At 42.8% G+C, this 27,943-nt stretch overlaps 1 protein-coding gene across 12 annotated transcripts in view; it reads right to left on the reverse strand.

Moving 5' to 3' along the window:
- CDH13 (cadherin 13) overlaps window positions 1-27,943 on the reverse strand; it is a 1,044,015-nt gene that overhangs the window by 581,547 nt on the left and 434,525 nt on the right. For 11 of the 12 annotated variants that reach the window (XM_008139707.3, XM_054709950.1, XM_054709951.1 and 8 more), the window contains exon 4: window positions 12,780-12,896. In XM_008139707.3, coding sequence (XP_008137929.2) covers window positions 12,780-12,896 — 117 coding nt within the window. Of the gene's footprint in view, window positions 1-10,664; window positions 10,749-12,779; window positions 12,897-27,943 lie in introns of those variants that run through there. The other variant, XM_054709960.1, reaches the window with a different exon arrangement.

The following is a 27,943-nucleotide window of genomic DNA, read 5'->3' on the forward strand; positions in this document are numbered from 1 at the left end:
CTATATCTATATCTATATATTTATTTTTGGTAGTACTCCTTTGGTCCTACATTTAGTCAACGTTCTCAGAAACTGGCAATTGGCTCTTTTAATGTTTTAGTTTCTGGAGATAATGTATATTTTTGCCTTTTCTGTGTCTTCACTGATATTTTGGTAGAAATTTGAAAGGTGATGCATCAGTGGAAACTAGCCTGGATTCTATTTTAAGCTGAAATCCAGTGGACATTTAGTTTGATTGCATAACAAATGTTAACATCAGGAGGATTCCTCCCGTAGTGTGCTTCTCTCCTTCCATTAGACATACAGTAGTTGGTAGTACAAATGGGTGAACTGACAAGAAGCAGAAAATGATTCATTCCATTCCAATGTTGAATATGACAGTTGTGAAGTCAGACTCATGTCCTGTGTGCCAACGTTCCTAGCATGCAGCCCACGTTTTTCCTGTGCTGGTTGTCTCAATCCATAAGCATCCTTTCGTCAGTGGCGGAAAAATGGTACCAGATGTTAACTTCAGTTCAGCCACCTCAGTTTTGGCCAAGAGAATTCAGAGCCAAGACTCAAATTACAAGAGAAAGATTATTTAGGAATCCACAAAGGTAGAAGAAGTGAGCCATAGAAGAAATGGGCTCAGGAAACAAGTCACAGCAAAATAATGACCCTTGGCACTTGAGGGTTTGGGGGACAGAGACCTCTGGGGAAAGATGGGGGTTGGGAAAGGCAAGGACAGTCTCCAGAGAGCCACTCAAGTGATTTTTGTGTGAAAGAGAACAGGTGTGGCAGAGCTGAAAGAGCAAAGGGGCGAGGTCTGCTTCTAGTTTGCACTTGGGTGTGTGACCAGTTCCTTAATGTGATGTAAGGGACAGAGTTGTCAAAAAATAACCCCTGGGGCTCAGCCTGGACATGAAACTAGCTAAAACCTGTGGTGAATGGGTGGGTGGTCAGCCACTTCTCCATGCTGGAGGTTCCACTCAAGCATAGCTCCCCGTGGAGTCAGTGCATCCCGACCCTATACAGCATCACATTCCATGGGCCCCAAGGTCAGTGGTGTGCTGGAGCTAGGTCCTACTACTAATTGTTAAATATTCATTAACTAGAGGCCCGGTGCACAAAATTCGTGCACGGCGGGGAGGGGGGGTAGTGGGGGGTGTTGTCCCTCAGCCCAGCCTGCAGTCTCTCCAATCTGGGACCCTTCAAGGGACCTTCATTTTTTTCCTTCAAGAGTGTGGTGGAAAAACCCTAGATCACCTTCTTGGATTCTTATAACCCAAATTACCAAGAACACTGCAATTGGTGGCCTACAGGGAGCTTAGCCAATGAGTTGTCAGAAAAGGTATTTACTCTCAAAATAGTTTGGCTCAGTGGATAGACCGTGGGCCTGAAGACTGAAGGGTCCCAGGTTTGATTCCTGTTAAGGGCATGTACCTTGGTTGGAAGCATATCCCCAGTGGGGAGTGTGCAGGAGGCAGCTAATGGATGTTTCTCTCTCATTGATATTTCTGACTGTCTATCGCTTTCCCCTCTTCTCTGTAAAAAAAAAATCAATAAAAAAATTTTTTAAAAAGGTGTATCCTGTGCAGCTCATACAGCCCCTAGGTTGTGTCCACTGGGCTAGGGGCGTATCTCTGCCACCTGGTGATGGCTGCCGGGATCTCCGCACACCCCAGAGGCCAGCAGCCATCCCCCTGTGGAGGGTGCTAGGCTTGGGGCATGGACACAATCTGCCTCTTGGTACTGGAGCTTGGAAAGCCTCTGGGGCGGGGTGGGAACATCCCGCCTCCAAATACCCCAAGGCCAGCAGCCAGCCCCACCATGGGCCCCAGGCTCGAGGCTTGCAGGGACCCTGGGCAGCACACAGCGGTGGCCGCCAGGGTCTCGGCAAACCCAGGAGGCCAGCAGCAGCCCCTGGTCCTAGGTGCCTGGCTAGGGGTGTGGCCCCAAACCGCTGCTTTGTGCAGGAGCCTTTGCAAGCGGCTTGGGGAGGCCAGCAGCCAACCTTGACCATGGGCCTTAGGCTTGGGGGTTGCAGGGACCCCGGGAAGCAGACAGCAGTGGCCGCCAGAGTCTCGGCATACCCTAGAGGCCAGTGGCAGCCCCCAGTCCTGGGCGCCTGGCTGGGGGCGTGGCCTCAAACCGCCGCTTTGTGCAGGAGCCTTTGCAAGCCGCTGGGGCGGGGAAGAACATCCCAGAGTCACTATAGCACCCTCCAGGTTGCTTGGTGCCTACACCCATAGGCTCTGAGTGGCCAGGGGGCGTTCTGGGACCCCTGCCGCTCAGGACCTAAGCACAGGCCTACAGGCTAGGAGTGGCCTGGGTCTGGAGGATGTTTCCTGGACCCAGGCTGCTCAGCGCCTGCATATGCAAATTAACCGCCATCTTGTTCGCTCTGGTTGGCTGTGGGCATAGCAGAAGTGCGGTCAATTTGCATGTTTCTCTATTATAAGGTAGGATTGTTCAAACCAGTAGCTTAACATTGGCCACTGTGGGAGTATTTATACCAAAGAATGTGATAAACACCAAATCATGGCTCTACTCACCCCCAAGAGCCAGTTTCCCAGCACACTCTTGCCCAAGGCATTGCTTTGATCATCTAGAATCTCAGACTACTCCTGCTAATTTGGGTACCAGCACTGAGGCTGAAAGAATCTCCAGGGTTTGACTGTCCACCCACTGACAAGGTTGTACTTGAGCCAGCCACTAAGAAGGAAGAACCAAGGGAGCAGAGTGCCTCTCCTGGCAAACCTGTACGATGTCTTCCACTGTCTGTCCAGGCATGATGGGGAATAGGGAGCAGCGCTTCTCATTTTTAGCTGACCCCTGGCTTATATGTATCCCTCATCCCCCCCCCCCCCCAAGAAAACCTATTCCTTAATTCATGCCATGTGCTATTTTGAAATCAATTTGGAGCCCTGGTGTATGGCAGAAGAAACGCAACTTATACAACTCAATTTGTATCACAAGTAGACCATCTTGCATGGTGCTCTAGCCTCAGTTTTCTCAATAGTACAATGATAATATAGTATTGGTTTCTGAGAATGTGTGTACCATTCAAATTCAAGTGACCACACTATGCAAACAGCAAAGACCCATGGACACTAAACATTTGCATATGTTATTGTGCAGGGATCGTTGGTTTGGAAGTGAAGAGTCCTAGGTTTCATGTCAGCATTGTCACTCTCTTGGGCAAGTTACTTAATTTCTTTCAATTTTAGCTTCCCATAAGAGAAATGGGTGGAGTACTTTATAGGGCTGTTGTAAGAACTGAACAGAACAACAAGGGTAGCCATGTTTGGCTAAGATCCTGACACTCATTAGATGTGGAAGGTTTAGTTGAATTTAAAAATTCTTCAACTCTCCTACTTCTAGAATGCTAATTCAAGCTGCAATGCCAGGTCCTTTAATGTTCACAAATAATTAAATATAAATTTAGTAATAAAGCCTTGGGAAACTTTCAAATTGAGAACTGCAAGGCTGATAAACTCAGGGCTAAAAATATTGCTTCTTACATAGGCTCAGATGCCTTTATTTGCTAGATGCATATCATGGAGGTCATTTTTGCATATATATGTATTTGGTAAAGAACCAAAACAACTCAATTATGTTTTATCCTTATTGAACTGTGTGAAAAGAGTAGAAGAGTTGCTAATGATGAATATAAGCTTTTATTAGACTTAGTAAAAATAAGTTAGAATTACTTCTGTTTAGTTGTGAATAAAGATAAAAGTTTTGATTTTTTAAATTTAAATGGATTTAAATATCATTGTATATATGAGTAAATCCTGAAATATAGGAGCCTTCTTTCTTTCTCTCCCTCTATCACTCCCTCTTTCTCTCTCTCTCTCTCTCTCTCTCTCTCTCTCTCTCTCTCTCTCATACACACAAACAAAATCTATCAACATAAAATTTATCATAATCTGCTAAGGATGTTTCTATGACCTGACATAACGGTTGGCTGTCAAGCAATTTATCTGGTAGCCCCACTAACATTGTGGCAAATTAAAATTTACAGGAAATATCCAGACTGATCATATAATGGTCTGTTAATTTCATTTTAACAACAAACCAGGCTATGATGACTTTAATTAATCAGTAACCAGTGAATGCCTTATCCAACCAGCCATAGACCTGGCTAGAATTCAAGTCAAAGAATACTTGATCCCTACTGTGTGTTATGCACTGTACTGAATCACTACACTTGATGAATTATAGTTAATGGGAAGATAAGAAAAACATAAAAGTAATTAAGTTGCTGCTCAAAATGTGTCATGTCATCAAAGAAATATAAACATGTATAAAGAAGATCAAACAAAAATTCCATAGTGGAGACTATAAAAAAAAACTTTAGCTCAACACTGCCCAATATAAATATAATGCAAACCATTATAATTTTTAATTATCTGGTACCACATTAAAAAAAGTAAAAAGAAACATTAGATTAATTTTATTCATACTAACATATACAAAGTATTTTTATTTCAACATGACATCAATATATGAATTATTAATGAGATATTTTCTATATTTGTGTGTGTTTACTAGGTCTTTGAAATCCTGAGTGTATATTAATCACACTTGCACCTCAATTTGGAGACAGTATATTTTCAGCAAAAATATTTAATCTGTATTTAGATTAAAACTTACAGTTGAAAAGGTAGATTCATGTGCCAAGTTGTTCCAATAATTGGGTCAAATAGTAATTTTTAAGCTTAAATTTAAATTAAACTTTAAAATCCAGTTTTTCATTTGCACTAGCCACTTTTCGAATGCTCAGCAACCACATGCATTAGTGGCCACCATGTTGGCAGTGTAGACAGAACTCTCTGCAATGGTGCACATGTCCCATTGTACAGTGCAGCCTCCGACTGTAAAAAGGGCATCCCTGGGAAGTGAGGAGGGAAGAGTCCAAAACTATGGGGTTGCTGAATGTAGAGACAAGTTCTGCTATTCACCTCATTATGAATTTTGGAGCACTGAGCTTCTGGACACCATAGATGCCCTATATTCAAATTTATCTTCCCTATAGTAGCCAATGGCAAGTTTTAGTTATTGAATAAAATTTCTAGATGTTTTAAAAGGGGGGAATTCAACAGATATAAATTTCTGAGAAGCGAAAAGGCCTGCAATTAGATTTGGATAAGAGCTGTGAAGCAATGGATTTTGAAAGAGGTAGAGGGATGATGGTGGTTCCATGAAATAGATCAGGCAAGAGGATGGAGCAAGGGATGTTCGTCTGCATTTCTGTAGGAGGAATGATGCAATGCTAGGGATCAGTGCCAGGTTTTTGGTCCAGCTTCTGGGATGCAACCTGGCACCTAGGGGTTCTCAAAGTGATGCAAATGACTAGTATGTAGAGTTAAACAAGTTTAATTTTCTACCATTAGGCTCCTTAGCACCTATTTGCACAAGTGGGCATAAATGAGAGATACACAGTGCTTGGATGGGGGAGACCTCTAATAAGCATCTATCCTGAACTCTGAGGAATATTTAGCAACTGCCATAGATCACCCTCAGGTATGACTGACATTCATGACACAATCAAAGCCACATCCTGGTTGAGTGGTTTTTATGACTTGGTCTAATGATCTATGTTGATTCTTTACAAAGAGCACATGGGCCAATTACATATTTCTCCCATTCTGGGTTAAAGATCTCTTTCTAAAGGCCCATTCTACCAATTTATAGGGGATATAAAAAAAGGATTTTCAGTAAAATGTACTTTCATTGGTTTTGATGAAAAGGGTTTGTGATGAAAGTAGAATCTCTAATAAGCATTTCATAAATGACTTGTCTTTCAAACTTAATATAAAACAGAATAAAATACGTCTCCCAAGACCTTCTTGCTTCCTCACAGATTTAAAGTCCCCTGCTCTCAATCAATCGGGTCCAAGAACTCAAAATTCTCTAAAGATGCAATCAAATATTTATCAGTGAAAGTTGGTAAAACTGAGAAATTATTTATGGCCCAAATTTTGAAATAGTCACACTTTGAAGGGGGAATAAAAAAGCATGTGCTGGGAACTACACACTCCCAGATCCTCCCTGCTGTCTGGTATTCAAAAACGGGAAGAAAATCACGTTTGAGGAAGAATGTTCACGACTGGTGTTTTACCCTGTTTTTAGAAACACTGAGTGAGACGGTGGAAAAGTAGCCCCCGAATTCTAGTAATTTAGCTATTTACCAACCAATTTTTTTGGCAGGTAGATGAATTATGCATCAGTAAAGACTGGGTCAAATCCCTAGAGCTGTCTGCATAGCCTTTCTGTGAATATACAATTTTAGATGGCACAACCCTTAACTGGGAACCCCCTACAGAGGGCTAATTCCCTGAAGCACCTTGCTTTTGATGTCTTTACCCTTTAGTCAAGAGACTCCTTGCTTTAAAGGAATTCAGGTTGCAATAAAATCTGAGAGAGAGAGAGAGAGAGAGAGAGAGAGAGAGAGAGAGAGAGAGAGAGAGAGAGACTTAGTTTCCATTCATTCTATTGAAGTACAAAACAAAAAATGTATTTTTGTGCCAGGATGCCAACTCTTGTGTTGTTTATGACAATTTTATGTTTAGCTAAACTTTATTTTTCCAGCATCCTATCTAATAAAAGATAAATATGCAAACTGACCATACCTCCGCTATACTACCAGTCAATAGGAGTGGGAATGCAAATTAACCCAACCAAGATGGCAAGGCCCATAGCAGCCAGGTGACGCTGGGGCTGTGGGGCAGATGGGAAACACAAACCCACAAGGAGGCCGGTACCCAGCAGCCCCAAGCCCTGCCATGGCCGCCACTGCAGACCTGGGGCTGGAGGGGGGGAGGATTGGAGACACAAACCCACAGGCCTGACACCCAGCAGCCCTAAGGCCTGAGGTGGAGGTGCTGGGGCTGCTGGAGGGGTACGGTGGGCAGCGGAGACACAAACCCGCAAGAAACTTGTGGAAAGGGAGATAAACTATCATAACTTTATCTCCCTTTCCACAAGATGAGAAAACTGCCCCTGGATTATTTAGTGATGTGGCCCACACCTTTCTTCAAACACAGGGTATGTTATGACCACTCCCAGGAAGGTCTGGTCAGAATACCGTCGCAAGGGAATAATGCTACTGTGACAAATCATCTAAGAGAGGAAACAAGCTTTTGTTGGGTTTATTCTGAAGGTCAGAGAACATGCCACCCCAACATATGCTGTGTTGTTATATTGATGATCTTGAGCTGCAGATGCTTGAAAAACAGCAAATGCATGCAGAAGATTTTACTGAAGTCTTCTGATCTGCCTAAAATCGGACCCCCCTAAAGGAGCTTAAATGTCATAGTTCCCCTTCACGGGAGAAGTGTCATCAGACAGAGAAGGCTGACTCCTGTCACAGGACAGGAGAGTAGAAGTTGACATCACACCCAAACTTTGTTACAAACTATTTCCCACCACCCCCATTCATCTTTCCTAAAAATCATTTACTCTCCTCTAAGAGGCCTACATATCCTGTCCCCTTTCCTTAGGAAGAAGGTATTTAAATCTGCATTCTAAGCCACCTTGGGGAGTTACTCATTTTTCCCTGGGATCTCTCACATGTACACGAGGTACACATGTTAATGAACTTTTGTTTTTCTCTTGGTGATCTGTCTTTCATTACAAGGGCCTCCACTAAGAACTCAGAAAGGCAGAGGAAAACTATTTTTCCTCCTCCATAATTCTATCTAGGGAAATCACGTCCCCAGCTGAACAATGAGGTTGGCTCAAGTACCAAGCAGACGGGAGGGAAGCTTCTAGGGAGAAATCATTGATATTGGCATCAAAGTGGGACAGAGAGCACATGCATGGTTGCTGGTGGGAGTTTAAAGTGGTTCAACATTTTTGGAGGATGATTTGGCAAATTCAATAGAAATGTTCAAGGTACATCCAAGAGCCTTCTTCTAGGAATCACATCTGCTGAGATAAAGCACCAGCGCATAAGCCCTGGTCAGAACCCAGGATGCTACTGAGGGCTCCCCTTCCACGATAGGAAAACCTGGGAACCTGCATTTTTAGGACAAGGTGGCATCTATACTAATAAAATGTTCAGCTAATTAGACTGAACATCTGCTGGGCGACCTTCTGGATGTCCTTCCCAACAAAGCCATGTTGGCAGGGCCAAGGCAGAGGAGGTTAGAAGCGATCAGGCAGGCAGGGGAGAGCAGTTAGGGCAAACAGGCTATCAGGGGAGAGCAGTTAGGGGGATCAGGCTGGCAGGCAGGTGAGTGGGTAGGAACCAGAGGTCCTGAGGGGGCCCAGATTGGAAAGAGTGCAGGCTGAGCTGAGGGGACCCCCTTCCTTTGCATGAATTTCGTGTACCAGGCCTCTAGTTGTATTATAAAATTCCTAAACACATAGGAAATAGAAAGAAGTTTACAGTGTTCCACATTCTCCCATCACCTAGAGTCTACTATTAACAATTTATGATACTTGTTTCATCATACATGAGTCCATTGATCCATCATCCCTCCATCCACATTATTTTTTGGTGTGTTTGAAAGAATTAAACTTAATTTTAATACTGTTTTAAAGAAAACAATTGTCAGCCAGGATATTTCACTGCATTGGAGCATTCTCAGATTGCACTCAGCAGCCCTGAGCATGTTGGCTGAGAACACAGACTGAAATCTCAAAGGGCTGTCACAGAGCTTGTCTCTGCTGTGTAGGGACCATGTGACTTCGGACAGGTTACTTCATCCCTCTGAGTCTCATTACTCTATTTGGCACATTGGAAGATTATCCCCATGCAGCTGCTATTATGGGTATTCAACATAATAGTTGAAAATGCTTATGATTTACAGTACTGGACAAATAATGAATTTGGATTATTTTCTGTACTCTGTAATCTTATGAAATCAAGGATGCTGTCTGTTTCCCTTTGTCATTAAATGCTCAGCCTCTAGCACAGTGCCTTGTAAGTAGCAGGTGCTGAATGTATGTTTGTTGACATGAACTGGATTGAATTTCAGAGACTTTCCCTCCTGGGATGCAGCAAGTACTTATTATTGGAGAGAGGGAAGTACAGTTGGCTTCAAAAGCATGAGATACAACAAAAGTAGTTCAGGAAATGAGGTGGAAAGAGGATAAGACAAAGAAAACCTAGCCTGCAAAGAAAAAGTATTATACTGAGTTTAGTGATAGAGCAGAAGTGCCCTCTCCTGCCCCTTGGACCTCACCTTTTCAATGCACAGCCCAGACTTCTAGTTCCATATAGCTTATGGCCTGCAGGCCCACCCCAGGCCTTGGAAGGGCAGAGCGAAGGCGATGAGTAATTCACAGTTCTAGGACTGGCCCTCAACCGAAAACTGTCGGGGTTGGCATATAAATATCCCAGCTTCCTTCCCTGTGGAATGGATAACTCTGACAGTGTGCTTCCTACCATTCCCTAGTGTTTCCCCCTGGGATTGCAATCCAGTCGCTCACAGTGTTGGCTTTCTTGATAAACAGGTCTCCCAAGTGGCTGCTTCCCTTCCCAGTCTCTCTTCATCACTCCCTTACCAGTATTCTCTTTACATTCTAAATAAACTACCTGCATTTGAATTCTTGTCTCAAGAAATTCAAAGTAAGACAAGTGTCTTTATTCTTTAATAACCACAGAATCTCTTCAAATGGCATTCTATACTGAAGTCTGATTTGAAGCTGCCCTGGCTCAGGCAGTTCAGGTGGATGGGAATAATGTGCCTCTTTGGTTTCCTTTCCCTTCTCCCCATCTCCCAGCACTCACTGAAGATGCCTATAGGCTCTCATAGCTCTGCAGAGCAATGCTTGTCAGCTACTGGTAGAGTTGATGATGATCAAAGATATAAAGAAAAGAGTAAGATGAATGAATAAAAGCAAGAAAGCACAAAAATAAAAATATGTTCCTTCAAAGGCATAAAGAGCATGGGAAAAAGAGCAGTTTTTGGAAGGCAGTGCAGTTATTCTGTAAAAACCATCTGGAGTTTTGGGAGGCTTTCACATATTACAATGTTAGTAGACTATCACATTTAGAAAAACAGTTGCTTTGTAGAGAATCCAGGTTAAGAGCCCATGTGGGCAGTACAAAAAGCACTAAGGAGAGATGAAGCCTCAGCTTGGAAACAAAATTTGCAGGAACAATGCAGAAGAATGTCTCTAGTTAGCTGTACACTTATTGACCCATTATGTATCTCAAGGAAAGGCTTATAAAAATTATCCAAATACAGTCAGGGGGATGAATGTGTGGGAAAGAAGGAAACTTTAGAATGATCACAACTTAATGACCATATCTAGACATATTTAAGAGAAAAGGTGTGCTAATAATAATTATGCCAGCACAACCAATTTTCCAAGCAACTTGTTTTAACCTAATTAATGAGACTGAAACTCCCATACTGAAAGTATTACATATATATTAGTGGTAGACAGGAGAACATATTTTAGATAAGACCTCCATAAACTTGAGAGTGCAGCAGAATCACCTGAAAGGCATGCCCCAAAATATTCCTGGCCTTATTCCAAGAGTTTCTGGCTCAGTGGTTCTGAGGTGGGACCAAAGCATATGCATTTGTAGTAAGTGACCAAGTGATGTGAATGCTGCTGTTTCATACCTGAAATAGAACCAGTTTAGATCAGTGGTTCTCAGCCTTGGCTATACATCAGCATTACATGAGATCTATTAAACATACTGATGTTTGGTCCTCAGCCCTTCAGCCAATGAAATCAATTTCTGAGGGTGGAGACTGGCATCTATATTTTAACTGCACCAGGTGATTCTGATGGACACCAGGCTTAAAGAACAAGAACAAAACTTGTGTCTTTGAAATTGTTTAGGGGCATAGCCTTGCAGACTTGAGGACTCTGGCCCCTTAGCAATTGCCATTATTGGCTTCAGGGAAAATTATTAAAGCCATTATAGTAATTAGGGCTGTCCAAAGGCCCAGGGCTCATCAGCCCCACCCCGTCCACTCAGAACAGGTCGGCTTCCCTTTACATCATATCCTGTATGCCTGGAAAGGTTTTGCTTAAAAATAAAAGACACCTGGCACAGTGGTAGATAAATTATAAATATGGTGATTATGAGGACACTGGATAATCAATGTTTCTAATCTATATATATAAAAGCCTAAGCGACCATTAAGATCAGAGGACTGGCCAGTAGCAATGACACACACTGACCACCAGGGGGCAGACACTCCACACAGGAGCTGCCCCCTGATGGTCAGTGCGCTCCTACAGCAAACCTCCTGCGGTCCGCCAACCTCCTGCAGTCCCTCCCTGCAGCCAGCAACCTGATCAAGACCCAGCGAGACACTGGGCAAGATGGCCCCAATTGGCCCTGATCACCGGCCAGGCCAAGGGAATTCATGAACTGGGTCTCTAGCTTCTAATAGAAGTAGATTTCTAGTAGTCTAAATCACCCTCACATTTCCTCCAGATCACTATAAAACCCTATTTTTAGCTCATCTCTATGTATCTACTCTTTCCTACCACTCAATTCTGCTCCTAACAAATCATTTCCTACAGGGGAGCCAGAAGGATTATTTTAAAACACACACAAATACATACATACGAAGACCTTCAGTGTTTCTTGCTGCATGCATGGTGAAATCCCTACCTCTCACCTTGGCCTCCAGGTCTTCAATTCTTACCACTCTCTTCTTTGCTGACTGCATTGTAGCCAACCAGGCATTTGCTCCTAAAATATACCCCATTCTATCCTATCTCCAGGCCTTTTCACATGCAGTTCTCTTTGCCAAGAATGTAGTTTACCAAGATCTTCCCTTGGCTGTTCCTTTTTCATTCTTCCAATTTGCAGTCACATGTCAGTAACTCTAACCAGACTTTACCAGTGTAAAGTCGGTATAAAGATTCCTTCCTCCCTCAACTCCCTGATCCTGCCTTTTGCTTTTTCACATCACCCCACTTATTTCACAGCACATGTTATCCTCGGCAATCTTCATGATTATATATTTACTCATTAAACTGTCTGTCTTCTCACTGGAATACAAGCTCCATCACAACAGGGGCGTGTATGCTAGCTCCAACCTATGTTTACCAATCCCCAATCTTGGTGTCCAGCATATAAAGGTGCTCCTTACTTATTTAATGAATGAATAAATAGTCCAATAGCCACAGTCACTGAAATAATTCATTCAACTAAGCACTATTGTTCAAATTTCAAGTTCACCAAAAAAATACAAACTGGCTAAAATTTGATTCTCCATGCTGATGCTTCTAGGGGGGAAGAATGTACTGACCAGGCAGCACCAGTATTTCTGTCCATTTCAAAGTGACTGTTTCCTCTTGGGAAAGTTGTGGGTTTGATTTTTGCAACAGTGTTTTCTGGACCTGATTAGTATGATTTAGTTTCTTTGATCTGGTTCCTTTGATCTTAGTTTTTAGAAAGCTGATCCAATGCTGGTCCTGGAATAACACATTTGAAAACTAGGATCTAAATAAAAAGACCACATATCATCATACTGCTACAGTAATGGAACTTACCTGAATGGCTGTCTTGAAATTATCTATAAAAGCAACTAGTTTGTTGCTTAGCTAATGACATGCTTCTGACACAACTTCAACATCGTTATGTACCACAGGGATCTCCAGATCATGACATTCAAAGCTGTTACTACTGTTTTTTGCAAACACTCATCTTTTGACAATTTTTTTTTTTTTTTTGGTCAAAAACAGTTCGCCTTTTTATCATAGGGGAATTACGGCCAATTCCAACTTGTCACCAAGACATCAGTTTGTCTCATGTATGCTCATCTCTTAAGAAAAACGTGCTTTTGTCATTTGCCTTTTGTCTGACTTACCTTGCCGACATCTCTTGGGAAAGGTTGTCTCTGATTCTCTGGAATTAAAATGGGAGATACCACAATGGACCTCTTTTGTCTTGGGACAGGAGATGTTCTTGCAAATTTAAATATATCCTAAAAGATAAAAAGTAAAATCAATTGACCCCAGGGACAGGATGTATCAGCCTGCTGAGATATAGCTCCTTTGTTGTGAAGGCATGCAGCTGTTTGGACATGGTTAATTTTATTCCATCAAACCTCATTAGTGTTAGCAAGTACATCCTTAGAATTCTACTAAACCTGACATTGTGATTCACAATGACTATCATTAAGCTATTTAATCCCATTTTCTGAATCATTCTATTCACAGTGTCAGTCTTGATTTATACATCTTTTAGTACTGAGCATTCCCACTCTGCTCTTTACCTGCCAAGTGAGGAGATTTCTCACCTGGTCATGAACCAACAGGACTCACTGGATATTAAAGTGACTCTCCTCAGGGCCACCTGCAAGGTCCTTACACTCCCAGATGAACAGGGATGAAGGAGCAATCACAAAGTTCCAAACTGTCAAGCATTATGGACACTTGGAGTCAATATGTTTTCAAGGACGGCTTGTTATTATTACTCATGGGAGGACTGTGGTGATGCACTCCCCATGCAGTATGTCCCAAACTTTAATCACTGGTACACCACTATCAGGATGTCTGCCCCATCCATAACTCACCTTTTTAGTTAACCAAATGTGTTCAAAAACCTCTTTATATCAAGATCCTACCTAATAATAGACAAATATACAAATTGACCGCACCTTCACTATGCCCAAGCCACGCCCACCAGCCAATCAGGACAAGTATGCAAATTATCCCAACAAAGATGACGGCTAATTTGCATATCAAGGCAGCTTAGAAAGAAGCCAAGAGATGCTGAAGGGAGCAAAGCTGCGGAGAAGCAAGCAAGCTGGGGGGAGGAGAAGGGAGGAGTGGAGGCGGGGCCAGGGGAGAAGGAAGGAGAGCGGGGCGGGCTGGCAGAGAAGGTGGGCCGGGGGACAAGGGAGGAGCGGAGGTAGGGCCGGGGGAGAGTGCAGCAGGAAACCCTATTGCAGGATTTTTCCTGCAACGGGAACGCTAGTTTTAAATAAAGTACCAGTATTTATTTCTATAACATATAAGAAAACATAAAAATAAACATACTGGAGACCAAATGATGTTATTTAATTTGAGCTAGAAACTCCATCGGAAAAAAGCCCCTCTTTTTAAAAGGGAGATGAGGAAGGGCTAGAGGGTTTTAAAGTGTTGTTGGCACCAAACTTAGACTTTTTCCTTGATCTGATCAGAAGACTGAAAGGGAACTGAAAATAGAATATCACTGTCAATACATAAACCAATCTCATTTCGTGTCACATGTTAGCTAAAATTATCTTATGTATCATCACAAGTAAGCATCTCAAACTTTGAGCAACCAGTTTCTATCAAAATCATGTGGCAAATGATACTTAAATATCATTACTGACACATGCCCTATAAAAGTATGTGTAGTGTACACATATATAACACATATACACACATATATGTATATACATATACAAACATGTACATATATACACACATATATTATGGTTTTAAAGAAAAATCTGTATAAGAAAAGTCAAACAGAAAACAAACTCAGCTAAGGCTAGAGACATTTCTATAAATAATCTTTCTCTTGAATTTCTGGAAGTGTAAACTGATGATGCTCTGGTGGGAAGCAATCTGGCACTATTTATCTATGGAGAACCTTACAAATGTACATATCCCTTCACTCTAGAATTTCACTCAGAGGAATACATACAAATGTTAAATTGAAAAGAAGAATAAAACTGTATGCAAGAGGATGTTTAGTGAGACATTACTTATAAAGGGCAAAAATGGCAAACAGCCTGAATGTTCAACCACATGACAAGGTTAAACTAGGGTCCATGAGAGGGAGATACTCCTAAGCACTTTCCTATAAGACAGTTGTGAAGACCATGTTCTAACCACATTATCATAATTTGACTACTGCCATAGTCACCACCACACACTCCTATAGTAGTCACAATTTATTAAGTGTGTGTCAAGCAATGGGCTAGGCACTTTACATGTGTCTGCTCTAATATTTGCCATAAACTTCCCAAGGAAATCTTAGCCACCCTAACCAATGAAGAATATCAAATACAGAGTGGTTATGCTAGTTGCTCCAACTCACCTAGCTAGCAGAGAAAATATATAAAATAAAACATGTAGGAAAATGTAGAATGCCACATTGGACACCATCTATTTTACTATTTTATATAAACTATACTGAGCATTGAAAAATAATATTCAAAATCTCAATGGATGAGTTCAAATATTCAAGCAAAGACAGAAAACTGGAGTGTGTTTATATGTATATGATGGTGGGAAGAAAGAGTAGGAAGGGTTAAAGCAATAATAACAATGACTCAACTCACCCAAAAATATGTATATAACCCAACCCATCCAAGCCAAAAACAGCATAGAGAGTGTGGAACAGACAATTAAAAATAGAGTGGATTACATTAATAAAACAACGGCATCGAACAACTATGAAGATTCTGTTGGTTTATTAGGAGGTGGGAAAAGAAGAGGAATTATGTAAAATACGTGCAATATATAAAACTCATTTACAATAAATAGCATCCTGAGGCTCAGATGAGAGAATGACCAGAGAAACATTTTGAAAAGATTTAAAACCCCGTGTAAATGTAAGGAATTGGTGATTCATCTCTATAACAGAGCAAATATAGGTTTTAGTGCATTACGACAACATCTGTGTAAATGTATCTGGCATAATGAAAAGCACTCCGACTCTCACAGCATCCCGGAAGCTTGGCAGCAAGCAGAACTGTGTCAACCCCTGGCTCTAACAAGCCTAAGAGTAGGAAAAGGAGGCTCAGAGTCTCAGAATGGAAATAGTCTCTGGATGGGGAGAGGGGGAGGTAGAGTGATCGATTGTAGAAGAGCCTGCACATACATGGGACTCTCTGAGCCCACCATGGGGGTGCTGGGCCAAAGCAGCCTTTTTCTCCCAGCTCTTAACTTTTTGTTTTACAATGGCAAGACCTCAATAAATATTTGTACATGGATGTGCTTCTATGTCTGTGGCTCCATTTCTGTCATTGTGGTTTATGTATATAACTATGCATTTGTTGACAAATGTATACCTATATATCTGCTGCTATGTCCACTTTTATTGGATCTGTACTAATGAGTTTTTCTGTGTGTTCTTAACCCATGTGTTTCTGTGGGACTGGGACCATTTAGGAGCCACAGCATCTGATTTGAGTGACAATCATATACTACATGCATACCTGGGCACATGTATGTGTAACCATGTTTATCCTCAATTATCTCTGTGTGTTTGTATCTGTCAAGCCATTGTGCAAAGCCTCTGAACACACCAGACTGTGGCCATAACCTCAAGGAAAGATAAGACAGAGCAGGGGAGATAAAAAGTCTGTGAGTAATTCAATAGAAGTTTATAGATGGAGATGAGATAGGGTGAGGAAAAGACCACATGTTAGGGGTAAAGGAGAGGCTGTGTTAGGACTCCCTACCTTCTGGTGTTGCCATTACCAAGACAGTGGCCAAAAAGGGGAAAAAGGCAGTTTGGGGCATAGATTCAAGGTGGTATAGACTTATTGACTTCGAGGTGTCATTGCACATCCAACAGAAATTTCTAGAGGGTATACAAAGAGTGCAGTTAGAAGGGAGGGTGAATCAGGGAGAAAAATGTCATAGTCATCTATGTATAAGAGAAGCTGGATGTGACCGAATAGCTAACACCACCCAGGTTATGTAAAGACGGAAAAGGAAGGAATGCAACCATTCAATGGGTTTTTAAAGACCAGCAAAAGTCCCAGAAAGGTTAGTTGGCAAAAAGGAGAAAACACAAAAAACTAAGAGATGAGAATTTCAAAAAGGAAGAAGTTCATGGCCATGTCACACAATGCAGACGTCCTTTCTAACAAGCTGAGTATGGCTTTGGGCTTGATGATGAAAACATAATTGACAATTTCGGGAAGAGCAGCATTAAGAGTGTGTAAGGGTGGAACGTCGGAGTAACCAATGAGAAGTGAGGACTTTGGTTCAGAAAGAAAGGAAATAAATGGGAAGAGGTTTGTCAGTGGAAGGGGGCCAGGCAGGATGGTGGGCTTGAGGAGGAGGGGACGGAGGAAGGAAGCTGTAGCGCAGGGAGAATGAAGACATGGAATGGAGATGGATGCCTGAAGGAGTTGGGAAGGGCGTGGATCAGCCTCACAGTTGCCCCTGAAAGGAGGATGGGATGGCTTTCCTTGGGGAGGACATTCAGAGGTTTGGGGGAGGGGATTTCTCATCTGTAAAGGAAGATCACTTGCTTTTGGTTATCAGAATGAAATGAGAAATTGTGCATGGAAGGTCTGTGCTCTCCAAAGAATAACACAAAAGTGAAGGATGGGTCTTATTAATACCAGAATAGCAGGGGTGAAGAAATGAAGATGAACCATTCAGTGCCTTTTAAGAGTGAGTAATTCAGTTGTGGGTGGCCAACGCCAGACCTTAGAGACACACCGAGACATGACACTACATCTAAAGATTTCCAGGTCACCTGATGCATGCACACTGACATCAAAATTTTCTCTCATCAAACACAAACACTCATGCACAACTAATGTACACTTCACACACACACACACACACACACACACACACACACGGTATTCATAAAGAGTGAGCAATTGGCCCTGGCCTCATGCCTCCATGGGGCACTCCCTACACCCTGCAATCACTGGACAGTGATCCATCAGCGGCTTTGAACCTGGAACAGCCTCAGCAGCCTCATCCAATCTTGCGTAAGTCAAGTGGGCAGAACTGTGTCCTCGGGGAGACTCACTCTGCTGGATTTTATTACAAGAGAATCATCTCCCTCACGCAAACAGCACTGTCTCCTGTAGGCTCCAGGGAACTTCATCTTTCTGTCGTAGGGTATCTGGGTTTACCATCTCATTTGCTTTCCTTCCTGTTTCTCAATTTCGGGAGAAGTTGGCAGTGCATTAAAAGCAAGGTTAATAATGCCTGGGGAGCATCATATCACACAGTCCCAAAGAGCACGTCAGAAATAAAGGGGAGACCCTTGTAACTGTGAGGGACAGGGGAGGGGTGGAGGTTGGGAGAAGAGGGTGGGGCCCAAGGGAAGGAGGAAGGCAGAAAGAATGAAAAAATGGGTTAATATCCATCCATCCATCCATTCCTTCGTTTCTTCAAAAACAAAGACCCCTTCCTCCCTGCCCTGGAGTAATTCTAGGCATCTGGGATAGTGTGCACAGGGAGACACATCCCCTGCCCTCATGGAGCTCATATTCTAGAAGGAGGAGAAGACAGTGAACAGAGAGAGTAGCACATGGCCCAGGAGAACAAACAAACAAGGAGGGGCTGAATGTGTGCAGAGGAGTGTATGCTAACAGATAGACAGGAGGCCAGGAAAAGGGCCCCCAGCAGGGGAAGGGGTGGGACTTAGAGGATGAAGGAGCTGGGAGCCATGTGGGTGTGGGGAGGAGGGACTCCCACACAGCAGAATCACAGCCTGGCATGTGTGAGCTGCAGGAAGACAGCTCAGGGGCCGAGCATGATGAAGGGTAGGGGGGAGGCAGGCCAGAGGCCTAGAAAAGGAATTCAGATGCTGGCCAGCCAGCTGTGGAGACCACAAAGAGGACTCTGGCATTCACTGGGCAGGAGATTTCATGGGAGGGTTTTAAGCTGAGGAATGACATAAACTCACTTAAAATAAAAATTTTTATATCACTCTGGCTGCTGTGTGGAGAAGAGCCTTATGGCAAAAGTGAGGCCATGCTTACTTGTTGGGTTTCTTCCTTTCCCAACCCTGTCTTCAGAGGGCACCGAGGTTCTCTCCTACAATGCAAATCTGACCATTTGATTTTGGCAAAGAAAGGAGAGTTGGGGTCTACCTTTCCTGTCTAAGTCCCTCTATCCTCTTTACTGCCCACAATATTTTAATGCATATTTAGGTATAATTTAAGTAACATTAAACTCACCCATCTTAAGTGTGTATTACAATGATTATCAAGAAACTTACAGAATTATACAATCTTCACCAGAAACTAATTTCAGACCATTTGCATCATCCCAAGAGAGACCTCGGGCCCATATGCAGTTTCTTTCCAGTTCTAAGCCCCAGCTGCTGGCAACCACGAACCTACTTTCTGTCTGCACACATTTGCCCTCTCTGAACATTTCATTAAAGGGAATCACAGTTTGTTTCCACAGTATTTTCTATGGACTCCGGCTCTATTTCATAGTTGATGAAGATCATGAAGCAGAAAGGGATGCGGGTGACACCCAGTGACTGGGAAGGGGTGTGGAAAGGTGGGGCCACATTCACAGGGCATCCAGAGTCCTGCTGTTCTAGATGGCTGAGACCTCTGTTGTAACTGCAGTCAATTACCCCAGTCAACCTCCTCCCCTGGCCATCCCGCTGCCCTCCCTCCCTCACAGTCATGGCTGCCAAGACCTTCCCCAATAAACCTTCACACAGCTCTCTGAGTCACAAGGTTTGTTCACAGGAACCATTTATGACACACATCCATGCAAAACGCCCAGAGTTGTGACTCAATGGGCAACGGCCCCAGAAGTAAAGGGCACAGATTGGCGCCCTACAGCTGAGACCACACCCCATGCTTTGGCTGCCACTGCTCACTCCCACCACACCCAGTGGAAGGCTTAGAACTGTCCACTCCCAGAAAGCAGTGAGATTTGAGAGGAGCAATCCTGCTCTCTTCACACTAGACACCAGCAGAAAGCAGCTTGGACCTGTCTTGCCACCCATCAGGGGGTCTAAATGAACCAAATTCAAATAGGCAAGACGTGGCCAGAGAACCAGTATGTCTTCCTCCCCCTCCCTCTGCCTTCCTAGTTTCTGTCTTTGTATCAGGTGATAAATGAGAGGGGAAAATAGCAACCACTTGATAAAGTATCACAAGCCTCTGCATTTGTTCTCTCTCACATTTTCATAACTGGGGCAAAATTATGTGCTAGGAGGGGACATTTTCACAAGGCAAAGCATTGCAGAAACTGGATGCATTCCTTTGGCTGAAGCCAGAGTTAAAGGAGGGCAGCGCCAGGTGAGACTCAAGCAGTGGACCTGGCCCAATTGTGGACAGCTTAGTAGGTCATGGTAAGAAGGTCAGATGTGCTGCTCAGGCATCACACCTCTACTGGTTTCATACAAAGGTGTGATGCTTTGTGTTTGAATTCCATGTCCATATGACGGATCCTGAGAATTATTCTTTTGAAGAGTTTGAAGCTTGTGTTCCAGACTCAAGTCCCAAGGCACACAGCCTATTTCCTTCTCATCTTTCTGCTCCTAAGATTTACTTGGCATCCTGGTCCTGGACCCATTGAGCCTGCCATAAGAAATACTGCCCAAAGGACTTGTATGCATGCATATAAACATAACCAATGGACACAGACACTAAGGGGGTGAGGGCATGTGCTGGGGGTGTGAGTAGCTGGGGAGAGGTCAATGAGGGGGAAAGGAGACATATATAATACTTTAATCAATAAAGAATTTTTAAAAATTAAAAATATATATAAAAAATACTGCCATTTACTGACTAGTTATTATGTATTAGGCATTGTCTAGGCCAGTGGTCAGCAAATTCATTAGTCAACAGAGCCAAATATCAACAGTACAACAATTGAAATTTCTTTTGAGAGCTGAAAACCAACTTCTGCGCATGGGCCACAAAGTTTCAATCGCACTGTACGTGTGCGCCCGCACGTGGTATTTTGTGGAAGAGCCACAAAGAGCCGCATGTGGCTTGCGAGTCGCAGTTTGCCAACCACTGGTCTAGGCACATTGTAACATTATCTCACTTAATCCATTCAACCACTGGCAGGTGGAACCATCATGCCTATTTCCCTGAGGTTCAAAGACATAAAAGACTTATCCAAAGTCATTTAGCTCTTAACGGAGAGATGGGAACCCAGGCATCTGTGACCCCAGAACCCCTGCTCTAAGGTGCTGCTGGTGATCACCTTTACAGTGACATCTGTGCCTGGGACAGTTCCTTAGCCCTGGTTACTGAAGTGTAATGGGAATCACAACTCTAACGTTGGCAGAGGTAGGTAGCGAATCTCAATAAGCCTCTGGCTAAAAGGAGCAGCTACTACCTATACCGCAGAGCAACAGCATAATTGTCTGAAAATGAATGGAACTGCAGAAATCAATCTCCAATTTATTCCATTCTTATAGCTGATCTCATTGTGCTGGAAGTTGGTAAGTGGAGGGTTCTGTGCCACTCGGTTCAAAGCCTGTCTATAATCAAATGCACAGGTCAGCCAGTTTTGCTGTACCTGAGGTGAGATTTAAAGTTTGCTTTATTATCTCCTGGGGCTGAAGTTTGCCTGCTTAAGGAAGAAACAGTTAACAAACACCCAATTTTCAGCAGCAAATTTAGGAGGTTGGAGAGCCAAGATATTAAGCTGCTACATTTCCAACTGTCCATTTTCCAAATATTCTGGAGGCCAAATGTCAGTCAAGCTTGAGTCATCTGCTCTCTGTAGGTGTACTGGACAGAGTTGTGCTGAAAATAAAATAGGATGATGTGGAAACTTTCAGACCCGCACATTATCTCATAGTATGAAAGCAGGTGTTATGGAGCTAATGTAAAAGGCAGGGCAGGGGATGATGATGGCTGGTGGATCCATAGGGAGGAGGAACCAGCCTGCTATTATAAATCATGCCACACATGCCTGTCAAGGACTGCTGGTATGCAACTGGAGAAAATGGGTGCAAGCCACTCTTCCCTATACAGGCCTGCTTTTCTAGAATGACTGAGATTGGGTATGGGGCAAACAGTTTCAATTGATAAAAGCTACAGGAACTGTCAACAAGAACGTAAGACCAGCCCCTGCTGGATTTATGGCTTAAAACCAGCAGAGATCAGCTGGATCCAACATGGCGACTAATTTCACCTGATGGTAACCCCTAGCCTTATTATATACTCATTGTAATACATTAGCATGCTAAATTACACACCCCATGCTGCCATGATAGGAAACAGAAACTCATCTAAGAACACAACATGGCCAAGAGAGCTTTGGAAGATTCTGAGTGTTCCTTCCCCAAAATAAATGAACCTCAATAAAGGAAACACATTTCATTAAGGGAGGGGTGCTCTGTCTGTGGAGTAGCCCATGGTCTGTCTCACTGCTCCACTAATAAACTCACTTTCACTCTAAACTCTATGCTCACGTTTGAATACTTTCCTGCGAGAAGCCAAGAACCCACAGTGGGTTGTGGACCCTCAGGTCCCCGGATCCCCAGAACGCCTGCAGCATGATCATCAGTGAGATCAGAACCAATTTATCCAATAATGAAAGTCATCTATCAGGGACTTCCAGAATGGCCAATCTGAAAACAAGAACCTTGGCAATAGATGGTCCAATAGCAATGCATCTGAATGATTAACACTGAGGAAGTAATAAATTCTCAATGTAATGGATATGACAGTTATATCTGTTATGTATATTTAGGGTGGAAAAGAAATGCCTTTGGCCAAATTAATCAGTGGAGAAAAGACGGTTTCACCCAGGAGTTTGAAATTTTTATTTATTTATTAATCCCCACCTGAGGATATTTTTTTTTAATGATATTAGAGAGAGAGGAAGAGGAGAGAGAACATCGATGTGAGAGAGAAATTTCAATCAGTTGCCCAGATCAGGGCTGGAACTGGAAAACTAGATATTTGTCCTGGAATGGACCCCACAACCTTTTTGACATTCCGGATGACGCTCAACCAACTGAGCCACTGGGCTAGGGCCAGGAGTTTGCAATTTGAGGGCGATTCTAGAAGTTCTCTTTCCAGCAGCTGGAAATCTTTTAAAACATCTCCTTTCCCTCACTAATGCCACATTTGTTTCCCCTACTCAAAAGCTGAAGCCTCCAATGTTATCAGGGCACGGGAGTAGCAGGCTGGGCTCACTGTGCCATCTCTGACCTCAGATGCCCTCATTGTCTTCCTGCTCTGTTTCTGCTACAGGATCGCCTCAAGATTCTCAGGTTGTAAATGCTTAGCCCTGGGCTTTTCACCTTAATGCCCCTCTTCATCCCTCCTCTGGTACTTGGTTGGCCCCCACCATCCTTCTAATATCAGCTCAAGCACCATTTTCAGAGGCCTTCCGTCTTTTGCTATGGGGATTGCCTGCAGCCTGCCCTTTGTATCCCTTATCTCAGCTTCTGATTACACAGCCATTCAGAGTCATTAGTTTATCCAAGTCTGGCAGAGGCTACCAGCCTCGGGAGGGCCGGCACCAAGACTTTCCGCTTTGCTGCTGTGTCCCTTGGCGCCTAGCACAAGGTCAGGCATGTAGCAGGTGTTCAGAAGTACTTTTAACATATTATTAAATAAAAATTATTAAGTAAATGTAGGGGTATTGTAAGAATTAGAAAAATCCAGGTAATGAGTTTAGCACAGTGCCTGGTTCAATATATTTGCTCCACATTTGTATTAATAATGAAGTAAACAGGATGTCTATGATTGCACTTTGATTTCCTCCTCAATATAGTAATAGCTTGTATAAACGCAGTTTGGGTTCTTTCATCCTAAGGTGCTCAGTGCTTTGTGAAGTAATTGAATCTATAGAAAATTCTTCCCGTGAAACAGATCTGAAAGCTTTTCTGAAACACAGGGTTTGTTGGACCATATGCCATCCAGGAGAGGCCCAGGTTCCCAGGCATGAGGCTTCCACCACCAGCACAGCACTGGGTGAGACAGCAGCATGTCCACTGTCCTGGAGCTGATGGATGGGCACTTTTATACATTATGCTTTGGGAAAGAAAGATGTAAGCAGTTTTGCAATCATTTACATTGGCTGCAGATAAGAGGGGCAGGAAAAGGTGAAGCAGGGGAAAATTCTATGATAGGTGCGCAGCATGTAAGGAAGAACTATTGACTTCTTTTGCTTGGTTACAGGCAACAGTCCCAAATGTCCATGAATATGCAGCATGCAGTGGCCCAGTGGTCAGGTAGACGCCTGGAGGTTGATTTAAAGCTCCATCATACATTCAGGAATGTGAGCGGTCTTTTGGTCTTTTGTTAAGTGGCTCACAGGTCTTAGCTGGCTAACTATTCCTCTCTCTCACTCTCCAGCTGCTGTAATTTAATTTAGAACATCTCAGAATTTTTCTCTTGTTAATCCCTTGGGCCACTCATAGAAGACCATTGCTTCTGGAAGAAATGACAATTGAGCAAAGACCTGAAGACCAAGTGGAATTCATCCAGGTAAAGGGAAATTAGGAGGAAGATTTCAGGCCTTGGGTACAGCATGTGAGAGGCACAGAGGCAGAAGATGGCCAAGGACCAGAAGGGCTGAAGCAGAGAGAGTGAGGCTCCAGATGCTCTAGAAGAGGCTGGAAGGAGAGGAGAGGCGATCCTGAGGACCACAAGAAGCCATTGCATGGTTTTAAGAGTAAGTCTGAGATCTGACCTTGCCTTTGACCTTGCCCTGTTGGAGCTGAGGAGCCATCTCTGCAGAACACATTTAAAAAAAAATTACTGATTGATTTTAGGGGGAGAGAGAGAGAGAGAGAGAGAGAGAGAGAGAGAGAGAGAGAGAGAGAGAGAGAGAGAGAGAACAATTTGTTGTTCCACTTACTTACGCATTCATTGGTTGATTCTTGTATGTGGACTGACCAGAGGTCGAACTCACAACCTTGGTGTATCAGGATGATGCTCTAACCAATTGAGCTACCCAGCCCTGGCTGAGAACACACTTTTTTCTAAATAGGCTTTCTTTCCTGCTACTTGTTACCCTTATTTAAAAAGTTGTATCTAAAAATAAAACACAAGTAAAACAACAATCCCCCCTCACATTCTATCACTTGCTCTAAAATGTCATCTTCTCTACATTTGAACTGCTAGTTAAAAAAGAAAACAAAAGCATATGCTTTGGATGAAAATTTGCCAAACCACATTTCCAAGACGCAATTGCCTCTGAAATTCTTCATGAATCTAGCAGGAGCAGTAACAACACACAACAGGACTTGCTAGTTTCATTGGAGGTGAAAAATGTTTTTAACATATTTAGATTCTTTAGTCAGAGGTCCATTCAACCACGTGTGACGGCGATGGGAATATAATGGATACAATTTTCCTCTATCTGCTCTGGCATTGATAAAATATTCATGCTAAATAGCTACTTCTGAGCACCTGGAGGCATCTTGCAGCGTTTTACAGATGGGCTTGTTTTTCTAATGCACACATGTGCTCCCGCCTCAGCCACCATATTAATTTGAGTATGTATTCTGGATGTGTGAGCACGTTCCCAGATCACAGGCTTTCTGGTCTGCCTGAGCTCAGCGCCCAGCAGAAGACACACCTGTGGAAAAAACAATTCTTTTCAATTCAGTGGGTATTTATTGGGTGTTTGCCATGTGCTTTCCCCATGGAAGTCTCATAATAAATGATACCTGACTACCCTGCTGGCACCTCAAAATCAACATGTCCTAAAATCAAATTGAGAATCCTGTGCCTTCCAGCCCTCCTGCCAAAATCCACGTTTCCTGCCTCCCCCTTCTCAGCTGTTGAAGGGCTGGATACTAGCATCCTATGAATGGCTGGTTTCATTTCCACCACACTCACTCCCAAGTGGTAGGCAACTCTATGATTCCACCCGGGGCATCTTCTCTGGCCTCTACTCCTTCCTTCTTTAGTACAACATTCCCTGCTATCATCATCACATTCTACCTTCTCTACTGTAGCCACCTGTGGATTCTTGACTTTTCGTTTCCTTTTATTCTGCTGGATAGGAGAATCACAGCAACCAGGATCTCAATACTCTTAGTCTGGGCTTCCCAGGAGTGGGCGCTGCGATAAAGATTTGAAAGCAAGTACTGTAGTACTTTAATATACTTTTTAGTTTCTCTAATGAATCTATTCTATTTAGAATTTTAAAAAAAATGAATTCATTTACTCACAACCCTGGATCAGATTCTTATTTCAGTATCCTTCATTCCAGGTTTTAATATACTTTTTATTTAAGCTGAAATTGAAGGGTCTGAGCTACTTTGTATCTTGCTTGTTAAACATAATGATAAACGCCAAGCTTTCTTCCATTCTGTGTCACATATCTGTAGATATAATTTTAGTAGCTGCTCAAATCATATGGCATGTATTTGACCACACGCTCATACATTTAGGTGTTTCTAACTCTTTGTTGTTACAAATAAAATAGCATTGTATTTAAACTTTTACTTGCTTACTTGTTGGTTTTTCTCTAATATGGACTCCTTAGAACGAACTAGTAAAAGTGAGGTTACGAGGCCAAAGATTATGAATGTTTTAAAGGACCTGTGGCATTGCTCAACAACCAATCAGCGTGGGAGAGAGATTGATCTTGCCATGGCAGGGCAGTTCCAAGTGGTGCCAGCACATCTCTCTGGGGATAACACTTATAGCACCAACCATACTACTCTTGCCCAAACGTGTCATGGTTTGTCAGGATTTCATGCCTTCATTTGTGATGTTCCTCTAACTAGATAGTTCTCTTCCCTTACCTCTAATCTTCTCTATTTGCCTGATAACCCATAGACACCCACCCACACATGCACACCTACACATGCACAACCACAATAAATGCTTATTATACATCATGTGTATCATATCCAGCTCAGGTTAGATAGTGGTTTCTGAATAATTTCTAGTAAATTCAGGTTTCTTCTTATATGCAAATGCAAGCTTTATTCTTTACACTTTAATAAATAGTGTCTATTTAATAAATATTTATCTGTTTAATAAATGTTATCTAATATCTGATAGAAAGCTAATATCTCCTTTCTTCTTTTTTCCAAAGGAGTTTTTAGTTTTCCATTCCTTAAGGTGACCTCAGAAAAGAGAAGAACCTTGCATTTTTACTTAACACTGGATGCATTTAGTCAGATTGGATCCTACACCTAGCCTCCCCTCCCCTGCAGCTGATTTGCCTTAGTAGCTGAAAGAACACGGCACTGGCTGTCCATGTGCACCCCTGCAAGGAGGCTTGGTCTCCCATGTGCCAGCTCAAGGAGAGCCTGGAAGATGATGAATGTCACTGAGTTATTCTAGGTTGGACTCATAGAAAAACAGTGAGTGACTTTATTAAGTGTAAAAACAGGTGCTGCTTTGCTTTTTTTATCCTAAGAAACCCAGCTACTCTGGCAGCATCTGGTAGTGATTCAGGGAGATGAGGGTCCCAAATGAGCCTCCCCAACAGCAGGATGAAGTCAACCCTCCCCTCAGGAACGCCATGTTCCTGTCTCAGATACAATAACAGAGGGGAAACGTGAAGCAGTGTCCTGCTATTTAAGAAGAGGGAGTACTCATTACCAGGACTTCTTCTCTGGATTTGGTCTATTTTGAGAACCTTGTTCCTCCCACTTTTAGCTCCTGCTTGGTTTGGGTCGTTAACTTCTTGATGTTATGGCTGCAAACTGTAAAATTAGAAAGCTATTTCCCACACTGGCCACCAAAGTCAATTGCTTCCTTTATCCAATTTTGCTGAGTGGAGGTGGACAAAGGGAGGGAAAATGGGTGACATCTGTAATAGTGTCAACAATAAAAAAAAGAAAATCCATCCAAAACAAAAGATTTCTGTTATGATTCAAGTTTGAGATTATCTTGCTTAGGGATTTATTCTCCATATTTAACCAAATTTATCCTCCCTTTTCCCCTCTGTAATTTTTTGCTCTTTCACTGAAGCATCTTCCCAACTTCCAGTACCTTTCCTCTTCCTCTTTTGTTAAAGTCATTTTAATTAAGACACCAGGGTTACATTAACCTACTTAAGCAACCATCTCCCTTTTATGTCGCTCTCTTCAGTGGAGCCCTGAATCAGCCAAGTGCCTTTCATCAGCCTGTTTCCTGTCTCTCTCCTCCCTTTGTTCTGTGGTGTGTTTTTTTTCTTTCTTTTTATAGATCCTCACATTTTCATTCACCCCAACCGCTATCCACACTATGCAGTTTACATTAATAAATTTATCTTCACAATGATGCATGCAGGTCGCAGGTCTCCCATGTCATTGATTACTGGAGCCTTTGAAGATTCAAAGGTGTGTCAGATCTACCAGAGAAAGGAGAAAAAAAGACCACATTTGATATTCTCCAACATC

This window comes from Eptesicus fuscus, chromosome 21 (assembly GCF_027574615.1).
Source record: "Eptesicus fuscus isolate TK198812 chromosome 21, DD_ASM_mEF_20220401, whole genome shotgun sequence".
NCBI classification, from domain to species: domain Eukaryota; kingdom Metazoa; phylum Chordata; class Mammalia; order Chiroptera; family Vespertilionidae; genus Eptesicus; species Eptesicus fuscus.